Consider the following 21,016-nt stretch of genomic DNA (forward strand, 5'->3'; position numbering starts at 1 on the left):
CCACTGATTTTAAGGCCAGTTCTTGTGTAATTTGACACCTCAGCCTTTTCTCCTAGTTTCCCTTCCTTAAGAAAGGCTTCTTGACAGAAACCCTTCCACTGAGACCATTTCTGACGAGCGAACAGTATATCAACTGAAGTGTAAGCTTTCTCAGTTTTTTTTTTAAGAATACAGTATACACTATGCCAAGACATGTCAAGTTTTCAGCTAATAGCTCTTTGGGAATCGCCTTATTGGGGCAAAAATACTATTTTATGCCTGCCAAACTGTGCTTGCATGGGCTTTTTTTTAATTCAACAAATTCAGCTTGCCTGTGTAGACACAACACTGGCTCATTCCTTTAGTATGGTGCCATTTTTATGCTTGAATAATTCATACGTCAGTGTTAAGTGTTAATTTTTTTTAAAGGATTCTTCTGGAAATGGTTAGGTTTGAGGACTGGACTGAAAATGAAACAAATGAATGGATGAAAAAGCAGCCAATGTCCAAAGAAAACAACTTCAAAAGATTGCTCAAGACTACTTGAAAAATTACAACAAAGTGCTGCTTCTTGGAAGAAATACAAAGAAATGAGTGATGATTTAAGACTTTTGCACAGAACTATACATCAAATGTTAAAAGCTCTAGAAAAACTAGGTTGTGTGGTGTCAAAACAGAAAGTATTCTAAGTGTGGCCTAGTTTAAATAAAGCAAACTTTACTTGAATGATCATCCGCAATTGTACTTACAGTATGCACAGTTAGAACATATGGTAGATCTAGCAATCCACACGGGGAGCACAATGTGTGTTTGATACAGAGTAGATTTACACATCTCAGCAAACTTAAATGTGTGATGTCAGTGTTTACATACACATGCTAGAATTATAGGTGCCACTTTAATCACAGTAAGAGCCTCTTTTGGAGCAAAGCTGCTTCTTTCTGCTCTGGCAGCACTATGTGTAAAGAGATGTTTGACTAATCAGGTTGCTTGTAAGTACAGAAAAAAATACGACTTGAAAAGAGACAGTAGGGGAGTGAAAATCATCTATTATTCTGAAATGAATGTGAAAACATATGCATGTCTCTCATTAGTTTTTATGAGAGCATGAATTCGTGGAGAAGCTTTTACTTGAATAACCAGTCAGCCAGTCTGGGTAAGTACAGTTTTCAGTTGTATCTTATTTAAATGTACCACCACTGCCACCTTATTGTCATGGTTAGGTACGAGGACTGGACTAAAAATGAAACAAATGAATGAATGAAAAAGCGGCCAAAGTCCAGAAAAAAAGAGTTGTTTGGTCTATTGTTCAGTTGCTCATATTGTTATTGTCTTATAGTCTGAGGCTGAAGTAGAAAACCTTATTCTCTATAACCTGCGATACAAAAAAGATCAAACCGTGTCTTGGTCTTGTTTTCTTAGACTCTAATGTCAGCATGTATTGTACTTAATTGTTCAGGCGGTGGTCCCAAAGCATCAAGTACACACACTGAACAATATTGCACTGGTCATGAACAATACTTTATCTGAAGCACTATGCATTATTCAAAACACAGTCATTTCATAGCGTACACTAGCAGCAGCGGCCTTCTTGTATGCAGCAATCTCCTGACACACTTCTCAAAGGATGTTAAACCACATTTTTTGTATTCCACAGAGTACCAATGGTAAGAGTAAAGCTGGCATTAATTTTGTTTGCCGTCTCCTTCCATACATCTTATTTATCTACTCTTGTCAATGTGTTACCAAATGTCCCTTTCATTACTTGTTTTCTCTGATGTACTCGCTTTGTGAGCAGCAGCGTTTTCTTCAAGCTCCACTTGAGTCTAGGTTTTCTTTTTGTTTCCATTTTGGCCAAATCCCTGTTATTTCTCCCCAATTTAAATAGCAAGCAGCTGCTTGTTGTTAATTTCATATCAGTTAATTGGTGCTGGAGATATTTGAAATCAGGGAAATTATGTTGTTTTCATACAATATCTTTTTTCTGAATATATATCTGAGAAATGTAACGAAACATTGTTCCTTTAATTGGTTACAGCTTCTAAATTCTAAAGAAAAGACAAGATACTTGCCTACAGTCTATGTAAATAAAACTTTTTAGACTCCACTGAATCACCTTCCCAATCATTCACAGTATGGGCAACCTCCTTATCTGCTGATGAGCATAGACATGTTCAATAACCCTGCGGCCACGGTGGAAAAATGTATTATTCAGTTATGCTTATTATTCAGATTCAGTAACAAAAACATACACTCAAAAAGTTCCAAGAATAAATGTTTAGATTACAGAAAATATCATGATATTGAATATAATAATACAATGCAATTCCAGTCATGGCTGCCAGGTAGGTAGGTGAACATCTACTGTATATAGAACAATATAACAGTTTATTGAAGCATAGATGTGCACATCAAATGCAGAACTCATTTTCCTTTATCTAGTAAATAAAGTTAAACTCCATTACAAAACGGTTCTGCACAGAAAAATCCTGACCAAGCAATTCGGAGAGAAAGGTAGAAATCTTTCTGTCTATGCCTGAATAGCTTTGCAGCTCAGTGAATACATGAGGGAAAAGGGAAAGAGACAGAAGATAAGAGTAAAGGAGGGAAACCAGAGGAAGAGAGAAATAGAAAGAAATCGAAGACACAAGCTGGGTTCAATTTAGAGGCTTCCACAGGAGGTGGAGTGACCTGTATCTGCTACAATAGAGGTCATGCAATTTTGAGTGGATACCCCTGTCTTCAGAGGATACTGAGGACCCCTGCCTTGATGTGCACATCCAGAGGAAAAAGCAAAGGGTTCCTGTAGCATACAGGACCCCCTGGATGACCTGACTGGTGGGTTCCTATTACAACAGCCTCACTACATCGTGGCCTCGCAATTGACACTTCACAGTACGCTACAACACTAGCAATCAGTAAAGCTATCAAGCTCACAGGAAGTTACTATGAAGTCAGCCATCCAAAGAAACTCCACCAGTTCCTTATCTTCCTGTCGTCTACTTTCGCAAGCCAAATGTGATGAAAAAAGCACAGCAAAATATATTATTTAGTAAACTGTAATTGAGTGGAAACTACAGCAGATGAAAGTATAGGATCATTCCACGCCACACACAGACATAAATTATCATGGGTGTTCCCATTAAAAACCCTTTGAAAAGAAAAGTGAAAAGTTGACACACTGCAGCACAGTGGCTAAATAAATGTGCTCCCCGAGCAGCCGGAATAAACTGCAGAGGCATTTTGCCATCTAAACCTCAACTGAGTAGTTCGATGACGAGCTGATATAAATAAAACCTGAACCTTACTTTAAAAAGATTCTCACCTAGACACGCTGACATGTTATCGGTACCTCTCACTGGGAAAAAACAACAAAACATAACATTGGATCTAACCCAGAAAGTAGAATCAAAGAAAAGAAAGGCAACAACAAACAAACAGATAGATGGAAAAGCATGACCTTTAATTTTCACTGATTGCCCCAGAGAAGCTAATGAACATTTCTGTAAACATTTGCAATTGGTGGGAGTCATTTTAATTACTCTCCACAGAGAAAGCCTTGCATGGCAAGGAGCTCAAATAAAAATAAACATTTAATCAAGCGTAACCTTGTGTTCTATTAGGTGAGCGGCCGTAGAAAACACTGACGGCCGAGGTCAGGTCTGTGTAATGGCTGAAATGTATCAGAACCAGGAATGAAGAATGAAATAACTCTTAACCAGATCACTCTAATACAAATAAGTCTATTTCATAACAGAAAGCTTTCATTCACACAGCGTTCAAAGAGGCTGGGATATTCTGAAAGGGATGCTCAAGCCTTTTAACATGTTTTTTTAAGTTCAAATCTGAGGCTTGTAGTAAAATCTCAATTTATTTTGTTTTGTTTGGCTGAGCTAGTATTGAAAACAGTAGTTATAACTTCAGGTCTGTCTGCTTAATATGTCTACAAAATAATGTTAGACACATGGTGTTTTTCCCTGTAGTGTTTTTGTTAAATCAAGCATCTCATATCATCTAAAATAAAGAGTGCCTTCACTAATGTCAGGAGAAACTGATCTATTCTTACAAAACGTTAAATCATTTTTATTAAAAACGCAGGGAAATCAAGCAAACAATGTTTTCAGCTGTCATCTAGTAACTACACTAATAACAGAACAAGTCGCTTCAAGAGCTGTTTGATTCAGCTCAGCACCATACATTTCCTTTGTAATAAATAATCTGCACAGCACTTTGCTGCTTAGTTTAAAGTTTTTATTGACCAGCTGGACTTGCATCACCTACGGGTGCGATTAGATGGGGACAGCACTTACCACCTGCGCTAACCAATTTCCTGGAGGAAACCCTGCTGCATGCTGGAACACAGCACAGTCAGAGAAGAAGGTGGCCCAAAGGACTTACATTAATAAAAATGCATGAGCAACATTCATTTTTTTTTGACCATTTGTTGATGTGAGTGTGGTAAGACTGAACAATAAATGCACGCAAAAACTGCAAAAAGTTGACACGCCTGCACATAGCACAGCAAGTGAAGCCAAAACTTTGGTTTTGGTCATGAACCTGACACCAGCCCACACAAACTAAACTTCCTGAAATTAATTTCGTTTTAGGGCATAACGTTGGAGTGAGAAAGCCACAAAGCTGGGTGGTTGTGGTATTTATTTCCAACCGACTAGGGAAACAAGCATGAAATTATGGAGGGTTTTAAAAGCTAAAATGACCCTTTCGCTGGAAAAGATAACAATAATGCATCTGTGAGATTTAGAGCTATCGCTGTGCTATCCTTTCATATTTTAAATGAAAATATTTTTAAAAAGCACTGAAAAAGAATCATTACAGTTCTCAAAGAACAAATGAATTCATAAAGAATGATTCATTTCCCCTCTGTAATTGTATTCAAGCAAGGGCATTGTTGTGTAAAATCAAAACAGCAGGTTCCAAGATACCACAGTGACAGGGAGTGGGTTAACAGAAATTATGTTTTAGTCGGAGATAAGGAGTGAGTGATTACACCACACTGCATCCAATTGTGCTTGTCATTATTGTACCTATCTTATAGTGTTACTGACAGTGTATCTGATATCGCAGTTAATTTCATTTATTGTGGTTTGTGATCACTGTTTGCCTGCTTGCTACGCCCGCTGCCCGGTGAGTCCACTAAGTGTTTCTACTGGTTCTCCTGCTCTGTCCTGAGCGGTGGCATATTGCATGTAGGCACCACGCTGCGTTGCTGCTGGCAGCGGCGTGAGGCAGAGAGGATTATTCCTGACGACAGGGGCATTAAATGTGTAGCAGGCCGGTGGAGGCCTGAGCTGATGCTCTCTTGTCTGTTTTGGTTCAGCACCAGTTCAGAAGCAGTCCCCTCTAAGCTGAAAGGAAGCTCATAGTACTCAGAGCGTTGTGCCGTTCATTAAAGGCTAAGGGTGTCACACCAGCTTAGGCCCAGTGTCCTCCCTCAACCAAGTCTTCATGCCGTACTCCTCTGCCTCGTCTTTTCAACGTGGAGTGACAAGGAATATAGTCACTCTCTCTACAATTGTCAAATTTATTCTGTTTATCAATGCTTCATAATGTCACACTTGAACTACTTATTAAAAGTCAGAATCTCTCCAAGGAGGCTAACACTGAGAGATCTAATCCAACGTGTTTTGGTGTAGAAAATATTACTCACTCTTGTCTTTAAGACTCCAATAGCACATCATAAATGTTGCCATTTAGACCAAAAAGTCCAACAGTATAGCAGAAAAGTCAATCCTAAATAAAATCAGCTCCTTTCTTTTACTGGTAGCTCCCCAATGGACACTTGCTTTGAATCCTATAATGATATACAGCCTGATTCAGAAGTCTAAAGTGAACCTAAAAAAACCCCCAAAAAGTCCATCTGGGAAATAGCCCTGGTAAAATAGCAATTCTCCAACACAACTCAAGTACTGAAACCTCCATGCCGGCATAACCAAACATCAGGCTCACTCTGTTTGATCTTGAAAAGGATATAAGCCTAAAGCCCTTCCTGTGGAAGATGTCCTTCTTTAAAAAGATTCTAATCTCAACAGAAATGTCTAGCAAAATAGGGGTCATTGTGCCAGAGCAGTAAACCAGACAATAGCAGCTGGCTGTAGACCTGAGATGAATTCTATGAAGATTCGCTCCTCTGTCTAACCCGAGAGCCTCAAAAAGCAGTTGCTCAAATAAAGTAAGTATAGACTCATTGGGAGTCTTTCTGTTTTCTTTTGCAACTTGCTCACTATAAAGTGTGCTAAGATCTTGAATCATTTTTGACAGATGAGAAATCACAGAAATGTCACTAATTATTGCAACACAAGAAAGTGTTACTTCAATCACAACCTCCTTTTCCATTTCTTTCAGTAAAAACATGTTTTTCTCTTGAGCAGCCAGGTACTTCTTTCCCATTGATAATTTAAAGGCTGATAGCATATCTGTACCTTGCACGCTACTCGTGATTTACTGACAAGGGTACCATTCAACCTTCTAAACTTCCATCCTCTGCCTTGAATTTTGATTCGATTGGTTTATCTAATTTTCCAGTAAATGCTTGAAATGAATTCCTGCACACCTTCTTCTCATGAAAATACACAAGGGAATCATGAGAATGATAGAAATGAATAGTTCTACATTAGCTTCACTTCACCTCACTGGCAACACCACAGCCCCGACTCATTCTCTTTTCAGATTAAAGTTTTCAACCAGCAAGTTGTATCCTCATTCACTTTCACAAAAAAAAAAAAAAAAGAGATGTGTGAAGTGAGCTTCTAAAACAGAGTGAAACAGAACAATCCTAGACTTAAACAACAGCAAAACATATGACTCTAATGAGATGTGGGCTGCAAGAAGGATAAGCAACCAATTTCTTTATAAAAATTCCTTTTTATGTTAGGTGCAACTTATAAGTAGTTATTAAGACATGTTAGGAATGGAAATAAATCAAAATCAGAGGTTCACCAGATGTTTGGATGTGCATAAATAAGAGACACGATTAATGTACTGCAAAATGCTAAATAAATTATCAGAATCAGAATCAGAATCAGAATACTTTATTGATCCCTGGGGGAAATTATTTTTTGTTACAGTGCTCCATTTTAAACCAATGTTATGCAAATTACAGCTGATGTGATTTAATAGCAAATTACATGATTTATATCAAATTAATGTTCTGTGTTGTTATAAAAGCAGAACAAAAAAATCCACATTTCTTTAATCTCATTATTTAGACAGTGGACAAAACAATCCAAAGTTGTCCATGTAATTCTATGATAAAACAACAAAAACCCTAAAAATCTGGAAACAGATGAATCTTTGCACACATTTTATTAGCTTAAGTAAAAATCTCTAATCGTTTGTTTGCAAACTCGAAACAATCAGGAGCTGAACAACTGAAATTGGCACACAGGTGCAGCTAAGTTCCCTGCAGGTTCTTATCTATATCAGATATTATAACATCACCATGTTGTCAACGAACCAAACATCAATGGGTCAAAATGACCTATTTGTAGCATTTACACCTAAAGCACCTACAGCATTATATCATATCCCATATCATGGGAACACCCATAGTTTCACAATAATAACATTTAAATTATACCACAAAACTTGATTTAAGCATTATATATATTATATTATAATTATAATATATACTCATAAACACCTAACAACAGACTAAAATCCCAAAACTAGGATGTTTATTTATTAGTGCATTTAAATGAATTTAAATATCTTGTTTTGTCCATTTTCAACTATCTAAACTTATCCATGTAATTATAGCATAAAACAAGAACCCTAAAAGTCAAGGAACAAGAAGGTTTTTTGCTTAAAAATGACATACACATCCAAGTTATCCATCCATGTTAAACTACAGCTATAGTGGGCTATAGCTATAACCCACTATAGCTGTAGTTTTCCCACAAGAGGCCAAACTTTCCAGCCTAAAGAGCGCTATGAAAGAAAAATAACTGTGGGGTACGTTGCACAATAATGGCTCAAATGAACATTAGAAGCCAAGCTACCAAACTGCTCATATTCCTTAAACATAAAATGTGGGAAATTAGTGCATTAAGCATGCTGAGCCGGTGCCAAAAATATGCACAGAATTGATGAGGTGTCACTTTCACTAAGAGTCACACAATTGCACCGACAAGAGCCTCTCTGATCCCTCCCTTCCTGCCTGTCTGCCACCAGTGAGGCCCAAACACTCTGATTTGCATGGTCTGCACAATAAAGAAATGTCCTTGATTTAAGGAAAGGTTGCCTTGCTCTTTTCAGCCCTGGAAAACACTATTGGCATGCATACCATAACACCAAGAGAACCATCTTTTTTTGCTAATTTCTTTTTTCCCCCCACAATTTTCTATCATCCTGCCAAGAATCCACGGAGGAATATGCAGGCCAGTAACACAACATGGTCCTTTTTCTCTCAAATATGTCTGTTATGATTTAATTTGGTAATAAATGACAAGACATGCTAACAATTGTGGCCAACAGCGTTCATGAGCAAATGCTTAGACTTACACTTTGAGATCAATTTCAAAGCCATGTTAATTAATTTAGAATGCTTACAGCACAATGCAGGTCAAACAGGGCAAACAAGTTACAACACCAGCCAATTAGAAACACACACACATTGTACGTTTTTTATAACTACAGCTGGGCTATTGAGAAAGATATGATAGAGAACTTAATGAAGACTGGAAGAGAGGTGTAAGAAAAGTCACGAGTATGGAAGTGATGAGTACAAGGATAGATGCTTTGGTCTTACTGTATTAATCAGCGCCGTAAGATATCTTAATACCCTCATAAGTGTTTTCTGAAAAGACTGACTACACAAAGTCACTGTGAAATAATATTTAATTGTATGTTACTGACAGATTGTCTTTTTGAATATCCTTTTTCTAAGAAACGGGCCTGTCTGGTACCTTATCATCTGGTTGTTTTTCAGTCAATTAACTTTCATCATTGCAGATGACTGTATTTATGTGGTCACAATTTGTTAATCAAGAGCATGGATGGTTGATTTTTGCATATTGGTTTTAAGATTTGTCATGGAGTGTATTTAAATCTAATTGCTACCAGTTATTCTCTGTAAAGAAAAAAGTTTTTCATGTATCAATAGTGAAAATGAAAGCGATAAATTCATCAACGTATCCCCTGAGAAAGAAAGCAGGCTGACAAATGAAGCAACACGAGTCCCTGCTAGGGACTTGTGTAGACGTTGGTCTGCGCTCTAAAATACTGCCATAGAGCAAATCAATTATGCTGTGGATAATGGATCATAAAGATTGCTGAAAATTACATTTATTATTGTTTTCAACATTTTAGCATGCTTTATTTTTTTAATTTGGGATGTGTCTACATGGGTCTGGATCTGGAAAAAAAGTCTTGTGGTAAACACTGATTACTTTCCAGAGAGACTTCAAATTCCTGTATAAATGATATTTTTTTTAATGTCTAGCACCATAAATAAATGATGACCAAAAACTGTCTGATCTCTTGGTAAAGGATAAGGAAAACAAAGGCCATCTCTAACATCTTAAAAAGCAAAACATTTATATGGGAAAAAAGTACAATGTGGTATGTCATCCTTACCTAATGTGATGCAAACATGAAACACTTTCATTCTGCCAGTGCAAAACACTATTTACGTGTTCGCTGCTTGCTGAACTCGCTGGGTGAAGTTTTGTGAATAAAACTTACAAGTGACATTAACAAACAGGGTTTTCATGCACGACGAGCGCTGCCAAATCTCTAGTAAACACAAATTACAGGCTCGGAGACATGTTTCAGTTTAAAAGTGAGGTTAAATAAAAAGAAAATCCACTGCACAACGTGCTGCAACAGAAACCAGTGAATTATCTTTGTTGGCAATAGTACATCTAAAAAAATATCACAGGAAACTGTGTGTCAATATAAGATGAAGATGGACTTTAAATTTCAAATATAGTTATTAATGCAAATACAAATTCTTGCAAAGTAATGATACATGCTGAAACAGGTGTAATGTGAAGTGGGAGCACAAGAGCTAGAAATAAACCCTAATAGGTACATTTAAAAATCACACTTTCACTGTCTTCATATGTCATATTTAAGCATGTAACGTATACCAGCATTGTTCAGTGTATTTTGGTGTAAAAGTGAACATCACAGGTAGCAGTTGTTATTTCAGAGAGATTTCATATGATTTATATGTCTGAAAAGGGCCCGAGAGAACAGTGTCTTATGTACGGCTATCTTTGAAGAGAGATGGATTTAGTGGAAAGAGGTATGATTAGCAATGCTGTCCGTACCTCATTAGTGTTCCACCGGTGTCTCTCCTTTGGCAGCGACGTGCATTTTGGTAGACATTCAAGCAGCTTCTTGGGCAGGTATATTTTCAAATGTCCATGTTCATCTACAAAAAGAGCATGATAAAAAAGAATATTTAGCACAAGCTCGCCTACCTTATTGACTTGCTCATATCCCTCTTTATCAGTCTGCAAGTCTCTCAGCAGCAAAACGCTGACAGTAAAACAACTATCCCCAACTGAATTAGGAAATTAATCTAAGGATAGAGTATTGAATACATTTTATTTTGTGGTCGACTAAATTATTTTACTGTGAAATGCATTCTATCGGGGGAGCTCACCAGAAATTTTTCAGTGTCAACTTGTAAAGGCTGTATCTATTCATTATTTAAACACAATAAACACCCTTGAGTGATTTCATAGTGTGTGGGGATTTGGGAATCTGTGTGCTGCACAAATAATGTGGTATATTACTCAGGGAAATAATTACAATTACCAGGCCCAATGCTTACATCATAATGTATGTTGTTCAATTTACTTTTCACAATCAGTTCACAAGAATTAGGAAACAGTAGATCCTTTTGCATGGATGCATTCAAATGTTCATTTCATTCCATCGCTGTTTTCTTGCTTAAATATGCAGATAACTTAAGCGTGGACAAATTATATTTGCTTAGGGAGCGAAAAAAACAAAACAGATTAAATTAACAATATCATAAAGAAATCTAATATAAACAGCTATATGTTAGAAATTGTAAATTACATAAAAATAAGAATATTCTAAGCACGGATATTACAAGTGATAACAAGTTTAAACAAAAACAGGAGAAATTGTCAGTGTATCCATTTGTATCAGTAACAATAATATACAATTAGATGGAACAAAATCGGAACAGTCTATGTGGGAAAAGGGAACAGTTCATTTGTGTGGATGGGGATTTGTATAAGGCTGAGAGAATAGTCTACAATCAAGAAAGGGCAAAATAAGAAGTGTCTAGTATCTGTAGCTGCCAGTAAAGTTTGCATTATTCCTGTCCTCTATTCATATAGACTTTAAGCTTCTTCTCTCTTTTTTTCTAATGGATTTAAAGTCTGTTATGCTGTAAATCTTGGATGTTGAGCTGTTTAATCCAGGTAATGTCCCAGCATGTGCAAATAAATCTGTTATTCAGTGCTTATGAGTTCAAATTAAATGTAAATACATTCACTAAATGTAATGCAAAATACAGCATTTATCCGTAATGCAATATAGTCTGAAAATATAGAAGAACAAGAAGCAAACATCACAGACTGAGCTGCATTCTTTCACATTTATATAACTGTAGGTTAGGCGTAATGGGCAAGTAAAGGGGGAGACCGGAAAAAAAAGCCTGAATATGAGTGCTGACTATGGATCCCTGGGGTAGCTGATATCAGACAAATAGAGAAAAAGTTCAACCAAAGCAAAACACCACTATAAAGCCAATACAAATAATCCAGTAGTGCACTTCATTATGAGACTATACCAAAAGTGTCTGCAGCCTGCTTGCTGTATATCTCTGCAAGAGTGCAGTGCAACTGCCCAGAAAAATCCAAAGAGAAAATTCAACTCAGCTGATCCATAGAGATGGATCCCAAGAATACCATAATCCATAAGGTGGAACGTCATCACTCCCAAAGGAATGCAAGCATATCTGTGGTATCCGCTATATCCGTCTGTACCTATTATTTTACATGTAGCCTCATGTAGACCCTGTTTTATGTGAGCTTCACAGGTATCTGTAATGATTTTTTTCACCCAATTAAGAATCGCACACAGCATCTGCTCCTAGGTACCACCAGAGTAGTTTCACTGTCAAAACTAGATAACATGCTGCAAGTGAATGATCAGAGGCAGAGACAAAAGATGAAAAGAAGCTGTTTTATGTGGATACTCGTTCTCGGAGCAACAACTTCAAATGTGAGCAAGAAACAGATTTTAAAAAAACACATTAAATCCACACTCTGATACCTCACAGGTCAGTAGAAAGTCTTAACCATCGCCCTTCCTAAAAGATTTGCTGTTTAAAGCTCACATCCGTACATACGAAGAGTCCGTCTCTCCTCAGATTATTCGGGAGTTAATGCTCCCCTCTGGCACACCCTCGTATGACACCATCAACACCAGGCTCAAGTATGTCGAGGATTTCCTCACCGAGAGAGTTGTGATAGAAATCTACTGTAAGAGGATATGTCTGCTCAACCTGCCAGCAGGCTGAAATATTTTGGATGAGAACAGCATTGAGGACCTTGACAGATGTAATAAAATCTCCCACTTGGTTTTAATCATTTCATAACCTTAAAATCACACCGGTCATTGCACAACGTGTTTTCGAGCAAAGCACCTTTGGTTCTACAACTTTGCCAGAGACCACTGAATTATGCAAAAAGCATCTCGGCTCAGTATGCCGCGCACATGAAAAGGGTGACACAACTGCAACATAACTGCTTTCTACTTTGAAAATGCCAGTCTTGTATTTGTCAGCTAACAACCCCCCAAGCGTCAAAGCAACCTATGTAAACCCTGCAAGACTAACAAGGTGTTAACTGGATCTCTCCTAATCCCTTAACCTTACAAGGATGCCTCTGAAATCAGGTTACCACCAAACTGGAGAATGATTAGATTACTAATGTGCTACATGTAAACATTCTGAATGTTAAAAGCATTTCGCCATTTTTATTTTGGTGTTAACAAATCTTAATTTTATACTGAAAAAAGTATACTTTCAATCCTCTGTATTTAATTTTAAATCAATATATCATACATGCAGTGCATTTAGAACAGTTTCCCCGGGACAATGCATTTGAATGAGACACACTCTGTGGGCTTTAACTGCTGACTTTCACTATTTTTCAGTCAGCGTAATGTTTCTGACTGGCCGATTCAGTCAGCTGACCTCAATCCAAGTGAGCATGTGTTACACTTGCTGAAGACCAGACTGAAGGCAAAATGTCCCCAAAACAAGCAAGAAATTAGTATGGCTGCAATACAGACCTGGCAGAGCATCTCCAGGGAATTTGCCAAGTATCTGTTTATGTCTACAGATCGTGGATTTCAGTTATTCATTGACAGCAAAGGATTTGCAACTAAACCTTTAACAGTAGTACTAACTGATCTATGAGAAAAGATATAGGTTAAGCTTTATTAACTTTAATACTAAATCTTCATAATGTCCAAATTAAGCCAGACAGAAAACACAAAGAAATTCTGCTGCTTTTATTTAATATTTGACATTAACATCATTCATTCAGTGGACCGGCGATAATGTTTTTTTTCCTTCCATTTTAATATAAACTGGAGAGAAACTAGGCATTTACTATGGAGGCTATTATTAACACCAGGTACAAAAACGCCAGAGACCTTACAGTACCAAAACATCAGATTATATATAGGGCTATTGTCTCTGGGTTTTGAATGACTGCATTTCTTTGACGAACAGGTTAACTACTGTCATGTTTCAAACAGCGTTCTGTGCTTTTTGCTGTTAAATAAACCATGTTTTTTTAGATGTGGCACTTCCTCAGATGCTCAGTTTTGGCCTTCTCTAATCTGGGAGTCCTTGTCTAACTTGAATGGGGTCTTTTAAAAAACATTTCTTACAAGGCTCTTAAACACACAAAAGTGAACTCTTCATTACTGAGGTTTCCTTTTACAGCACTCTAATAACTCTAAACTCTTTTTGTTCTGTCACCTGCTATTTATCAGAACTTACAATATTTCAGCTACAGTATGTCTTTCTTCCACCGGGCATTTTCACTGATGCAAAGGAGAAACTGTGAGCGTTCCTACAAAGTATTGTTTACTAATTAAAAATCTGTCCATTGCGGAATGTGGAATGGATATCTTGTATATATCCTGTAGTTTGTGTGTGATACAAAAACAGCCCTGAGGGGGCCTAGCAGGTTTAAAGAATATAGACAAGCTCTTCTTAATCAAATTGCCTGATTTGATCAGTGGATAAACAGGAACTTACCCACTAAAATTTGGCTTTGAGAATGTAAATGTAGCTCTTTTTTCTTAACCAGAAGTTGATCAAAGTCTATAAACAACTCTACTTCTTTGCTTTTCCCATGGAACCCCTGTAAGGTTTAATATTTATTTTGGAGTTTAAACAGCAGCCTTAATGACTGCCTGTACATTAGCCAAGAGAAGGATCTACAGAAAACTACTATTTGGTTGTAAAACACTAAAGTGCAAGACAGGCTGATACCAGAGCTTGTTACACGAGAGGATGTGCTGAGCTGAGCTGGCACACTGGAGCCAATTACATTCTAGGTCTTGATGAGTGAGCTCACATACAAAAGGCTAAACGGGGAGAGGAATGCTTTTCAATATAGAGACTAGAGGTCTGCAGCTTTCATGTTGCCACCACAGGCCATGTATGAGCTGAACAGTGGCAGTCTGTGCATGCTGCTGTATAATTTACATCACCCTTTGACGAATGGGTATAAAGATATATATATTTCTCTGTGATGATGTTTGGATTATCGCTGATCCTGGCTGCTAAGCAAACACTTGGGCCAAATTTAAGGGTATCTGTCATGCTAGCTTGCTCCAGCCCCACCCTAGAGATGAGAGCGAGGGTCATGAGACTGGAAAGGCTGACAAAAACAAATCTTTAATCAATATCTGAGCCCTGAACGCAAAACCCTCTCTCTTCCGTCTCTGTCTCAGAGCGCACTGGGAGTGACAGTTTTTCTTTTTAATCTGTGCCCACATTGTGGAGAAATAGCAAGCTAATGTTTTGGCTATAGATCATTCAACAAATCGCTGCTGGTGGTGCATACCCAAAGTAACTTTGAATGCAAACATTTTCCACAACAGTTCAGTGGCTAATATGGCTTATGGATGTGAAGAGGAGTCTAACTGTTCTTTTGTAGTTATACCTAGAACACATGGGAGGTGAATCAGAGAAGAACAAACAGTCCTGTGGATAAATATTTGGCCCTCGTCTCTGTGCAGTAAGAAGTGCTCTGAAACTGAATTAGGTCTATGGCAGTGTCTGTTATCATTATGTTGTTTGACAGCCATCCACTGGGCTGGACCAAAAATTGAAAAAAGACTTTAGCTTAGAAATTAGTGTGGTTAGGCAAATGAGATAAGTTCAGACACATTTCATCAACTGAGGTGACAAAATGTCAAGCGAACAGAGGCAAAAATGTGCTTTTTTATCCACTACAAAGCGCTGTATTCAAAAAACAAATTAGTAGTGCTGTACTGAAAACAAAAAACAACATATGCAAAGAGGTTTTGCCTTGATGCAGACTTCCACATGAAAATTGCAATGATGGTCACATCTTGATCACTTAAACATCCTTGAAGAAATACGTGCATTTATTATGACTTTTTATTAAGTAAAGGGACATTTCTCAAGACTTCCTGAACACCATTTAATGTGTGGTGCTTTCATTTGTTGCATCTTTTGAAACTAGCAGTGATGTTTTTTTCCTAAAGCAGCTAATTTTCCAACTGCTTCTAAAGGAATATAAAAAATTAACTGCATTATGTTTCAGTTTGTAGGTAAGATATCCATGGGCTATGAAAACATAAAAGCACAGGCCTGCTAAAATAGACAGGAAGGAAGAAAAGTATAAGATATATATGCTTTCTATCTGTAGCATGCAGACAAATACTAGAGCACACATGCAGTTAATGCATGCACAGACCAGTAAGAAAATTCATGAAATGCGTAGAGAAATGTATAATGTGTTGTATGTCTCATGCAGTAGATATAATGACCAGACATACAGAAGGTGACAGAGTGGACCTACAGCTCACACCATTGGTAGAAACGGGGAACATGTTAGCTTGATGAAAATCCAGACAAAGTGTGTTCAAATGTGAAGCAGAGATGAACTTATGCAGCCAGGGGGAAATGGTCAACTGATAACACGCTGGAAACTAAAACCAATTAATCTAGTTGTGAGATGTGAAAAAAATGAAGAGGAAAGAGAAAAAGTGGGCTTAACCTGCATGAGTCTATGGCCAATGCATTTACTGTAACGGGATATTGGTTTCAGTAGCCTAAAGATGTGTACACATTTCTGTGATCCATCTAATCCCCCAAATCCTTGCACAAACTATTTTTGGTCAAACGCTGTGATTTCCACATTCATTTAACAATTCTGACAGCTAAAATGGCTTGTTTCTAAAAAAAATTAATCGACTGCTGATCTTTAATTAACTTGATACAGCTTTAAATATATCACACAACAACAAAAACGATTTTCTCAAGTTTCTCTTTTATTTCCACACAGAAAATCTAAATTCACTAATTAAACTGATTTGAAATCTCTAATCTTAACGGGCTTGAAATGTTTCCAAATATTACAAAACCACTATTTAATTCATGCAGACCTTTAATCTATATCACTGATTAGGCTGTACCTAAAAGAAAAAGTGGTTGCTCTTGTCCAGTAGTGAACCAAACACTTGATTAGACGGGAGTCTATAGCCAAGCACTTGTGGGAGATCCTGAGCTGAGCTTTAAAACAACACAGGACAATTTAAGTAGTGTCAAATTTCCCTGGCAATAACGACAATAATGCCTATCGTCCAGGGGCTGGTCTCCCCACAGCCTGATGGCTCTTGATGGGAACACAGAGAGGAGTATGTAGACGCAGACTTAAAATAGCTATGTTTTAGTGTAGGACGGGGAAACCAATTATCTTTATCATTTGGCCCATAGCCTGTTCGATAACACTCTTACATCTAGTGAAATTACAAACTGCCCACGAGCAAAAAAAGTGAACTGGTGAACTTCGCTATAGCACAGCTATGGTACTATAAACCTAAAGCAAAGAGACCATTATACGGCGTCTAGTGAAAGAATCAAGGATGGTTGTTTGACCGGGAATGCACACAACAGCTGTTGTAAAAAATGCTAAAGGTTTTTTTTCCCCGCTGGGAAAGGGAGAAAGCATCTGCATGCCAGCGAGAGATCTGAATAGGACTGAATCTCACTGGGAACATTTTCTTATGCCGTTGTGCTACAAGATGCAACATGTGCAGTATTGCAGCTTTCACTATTTACATTTACACTGTTTACATTACCTCAATGGCCATATGCTGGACACACTCTGTGTAGTTAATAGTATACTATAATGTAGCATAATAAGCAAAGACTGTCAAAAAGTCAAACAGCTCAAAAAAAAGCCTGCGCCTATTACTGAAAGTTCAACAAACATGTACACATGGTTAACTGCCTGCAACAAACTGAAAATGACTCTTTATGTGTTCTCAGCCCTCACCACGCTCACCCATCCATAAAAATCCCATCTCAAGGAGAGCAGAGGTGAGGTCTCTCTCTCACTCTCACTCCCTCTCTCTTGCTCTTGTTCTCTTTCTGTTTTTTCCCTCTAGCTTACACATGCACACAAACAAAACCCTTCTTTCTGTATCATAACTACTCCCACAATTACTCAGACGATTACTCAGATCAATGGTTTACCTGCTTGTTTGAGCTCTTGTATTCTGCTACAGAGTGTCCTGGTAGGCAGAAAACCCTCCAGGCTGAACACATTAAACGGGGTGTCTGACATGGGAACAGGATACTGTAATACCATGCAATAACATGAGGGAAAACAGCAACACTGGCAAAATGTATTGTCAGTCACAGTTGTCACACATGAAAGGGTAACGCAAAAGTCTATCAAAAATGTTCCCGTTACAGTCTGCATCACTGTTTCATAGATCTGCACTGGCACTCCCTTGGCATTAAATCTTTCAAAACATTCTCTGTTAAAAATACCAAAAAGATCTGGTGCAGCAAAGCTCTTCCAGTGACACATATCGAGTGAAGAGTCTAACAAGGGGTTGGGGGTGATTTCAGACTTACTATTTAGAAATGACAATACATGAGCACACTTAATTACCCAGTCTCTAGCCTAGATCAACAGAGTCTCCCAGCAGTGAAGAGACTGGTGTATTCATTAACAATGAAGGCACTCCTTTTTGCAGAGGAACAATCTGCTTTAGAGGGGACCGTTTTTTTCAATGGAAAAAGACAGAGGCTAAAATTCAGGCAATGTTCTCTAAAGAGGAATGAAGGGAAAATCACCACAAATAAAGTCAACACTTTGGCCTATATTTCTGATTGACTTGTTTTGGTCATGACAGAAAATAGCGCTTGTGCACAGACTTGTAAGCGCACTGAACCAATCCCTACAGAAGCTAGCTTTTACAAGTCATAAAAACCTCCTCTATGATGTCTGATCTAGAGTTCTGATCGAGTGCAAATGAAATGAGAGGGAGACAGAGACGAATATTAACCCATAAAGGAAAAATATATAGGATGCTATTTCTTTTATATTTGGTCATACACTATTTATTTTTCCAGCATTTTTACAACATACCGTTAACCTGACTTGATACCCCTCCATCAAATACAGGTTTAAGAAAAGCAAAGAAAAAGCAAGTCCTGGGTCATAATTGATGGATCAAAGCGTAAGCTTTCTCTCTGAGGGTCTGCTCAGGTCCTGATCCCCTGGCCTCAACCTGAAATCACTCTTAGTTAACGACAACACTTCAACTATTGACAGCGTGATCCTGTAAAGCAGACACTTCAATCAACAGAACAGCCGGAGGTGGTGTTGTGTTGGAGAAGAATAAAAGAGGGAGGGGGCATGGGGACGGATGAAATCAAGAAGTAAATAAATGAATTGATGGATGAATAATAGATTGGCCAGCTAGTGGCCTCTTGCAGCAGCAATGCAGTATTAATAACTGACTCTTACTGTTCGTCTCTGTGTCATCACTGATATTCTTAGGTGGACCATGGCCAGCATAACACACTGCTGATCTGTACATTCGATCCGGATTACGAACTTTCTTCAGTCCTTCAGGAGGCAAAGAGAAAAGTAGAGAAAATCGAGGAAAAGAAGCATTCTCCCAGCCTGTGATACCTAAGCAAACTCCCCCATGCAAGCAACATCAACAGAAACTACACACAGTTTTTTGAAATGCATTTAAAACACACAAGAGCTGTTGGGAAAAATGTGATGGGAATAATAATAACACCAACAATAATCAGGGTAATAATACATATTGAATTTGTCTATTGGTTGTTTAAAACAGTGAAGCTTTCCATCAACTCAATCTTTTTCTCTCTACAAGGAAAATGCCCCTTGATATAGGTTAGTATAGCTCTGGCCTGTTTTGATATGGGTCAGTAACACTTCTTATTGTGTCATTGGTGAGCTGGAAGAATCAATACAATCAACCAGTGGAGACCCTGCAAAGCTGTCGGTAAAGGTCTATTACATGCAGACGTCTCAGCAACCACAGACTGGACGTGGGTCCCACCCATCCATACTTCACTGATTCAATTAAAAGCCTGGGAAAAAATGTAGCTATATCCTGATTCCACACAAAACTGGCAGAGCAAGTCGTCTGGCATCACGAGGAGGTTAAATTCATCCTTCTTTACAAAACAGCAGAGAAATATTTATGCCATTGCTGCACAAGCACTTTTGTAAGTTAATGGCTGACTGCGTGTTTACTTGATGTTTTCCTGCTGCTTCACCCTGAACTTTGAGTGAAATGATAAGATCGTGAAACTTTTCAAACTGTGCCTGCGTTAAAAAAATGAGAAAAAGCCCTTCCTACACGGGCAGAAACCGCAGGCCTTATTTACTACATTTCAAAAAGCAACCTTTATTGACTGTTTGGATTAGTCTTGGGTTTATGCAGGTTAACACACCTGTATGAACTTTAAGTGTGAGTAAACACTCCCTTCATCATTGGATTTGCAATTACCTGATTTTATATTAATCAAAGTGTGCTACATGATTCTGGTAGGCTGGGAAAAATACCATAAGATTTCAATTCAGAGGTTAATATCATGATTGCATTTTCACATGGTGTTTTCTTTTCTTTACAAACCTCCTTGTTTTATTTCTCACATTTGGCTGTAGTACTGAAATATCTATATGGAATTTCTGCTCTAGTGGATTCATAAGACCACTGGCTGTAGTTTTATCCAGACCAGTGTCAGTGTGAGACATATCAAGCATGTCCTTTCAGTGCCCTCCAGGCTTTGTACTTAAAGTAACGGACACACAGAGCTTTTTATGAGTGTGAAGGGGGAAAAAAAATAACCCCAAGGGGATAGACGATCAGTTAGGCTGGAGAGAAATACCCCAGGATGTAAACATTACACCACGACGTGAGGCTGGGTCATGGCCCCTGGGTTTAACACAAGATGTAACCCTCAGTTGTTATGGGCCATCATAAGACCTGCCAAACAGCTAAGAGCGATCGGCGCTGCCCGCATACCACAAGGACAAAAGGTTAAGGAAACACTGTTGAGCTCTCTTAGTGGCAGCCAGACATTCAGGAACACGTCATGTAAAAACTGTAAAAGCTGTGTTCGTTTAAACGTTTTACATTCCTGCTGAAAAGCCAAAAAGACTTGGTTCAAGTGGAATGATTCACGACAGCTTTATGTAAAAGCTTTAACGGCCAGGTATGCATGAGAGTATATAGCGTTTACATGAAGGTATGAAGTACTCTCTGTCTCTTTATGCCCCCCTTCCTCCTCCTTTTTCCACTGACCGGCCTCATAGGAACTCTGAAAATAACTTGACCGGCTCAGCAATGGGACTTTCAAGTCAAGGTTTGCAGTGAGAGCTCCTCGTGTTGGGGGAGACATCGCGATTATCAGCTACAGTCTATTTGCTAAGTTCAGCTATGTAGATGAATTCATTAGGACTATACACCATAGTGAAGT

General features: G+C 38.1%; 1 protein-coding gene across 1 annotated transcript in view; it reads right to left on the bottom strand.

Annotated features, from left to right (window-relative positions):
- The window catches only part of camta1a (calmodulin binding transcription activator 1a), a 278,847-nt gene that overhangs the window by 255,813 nt on the left and 2,018 nt on the right, over positions 1–21,016 (bottom strand). The window contains 2 exon segments of the mRNA XM_082517771.1: positions 10,272–10,375; positions 19,023–19,124. Coding sequence (XP_082373897.1) covers positions 10,272–10,375; positions 19,023–19,124 — 206 coding nt within the window.

This window comes from Aulonocara stuartgranti (assembly GCF_965226115.1).
Source record: "Aulonocara stuartgranti genome assembly, chromosome: 20".
Lineage (NCBI taxonomy): Eukaryota > Metazoa > Chordata > Actinopteri > Cichliformes > Cichlidae > Aulonocara > Aulonocara stuartgranti.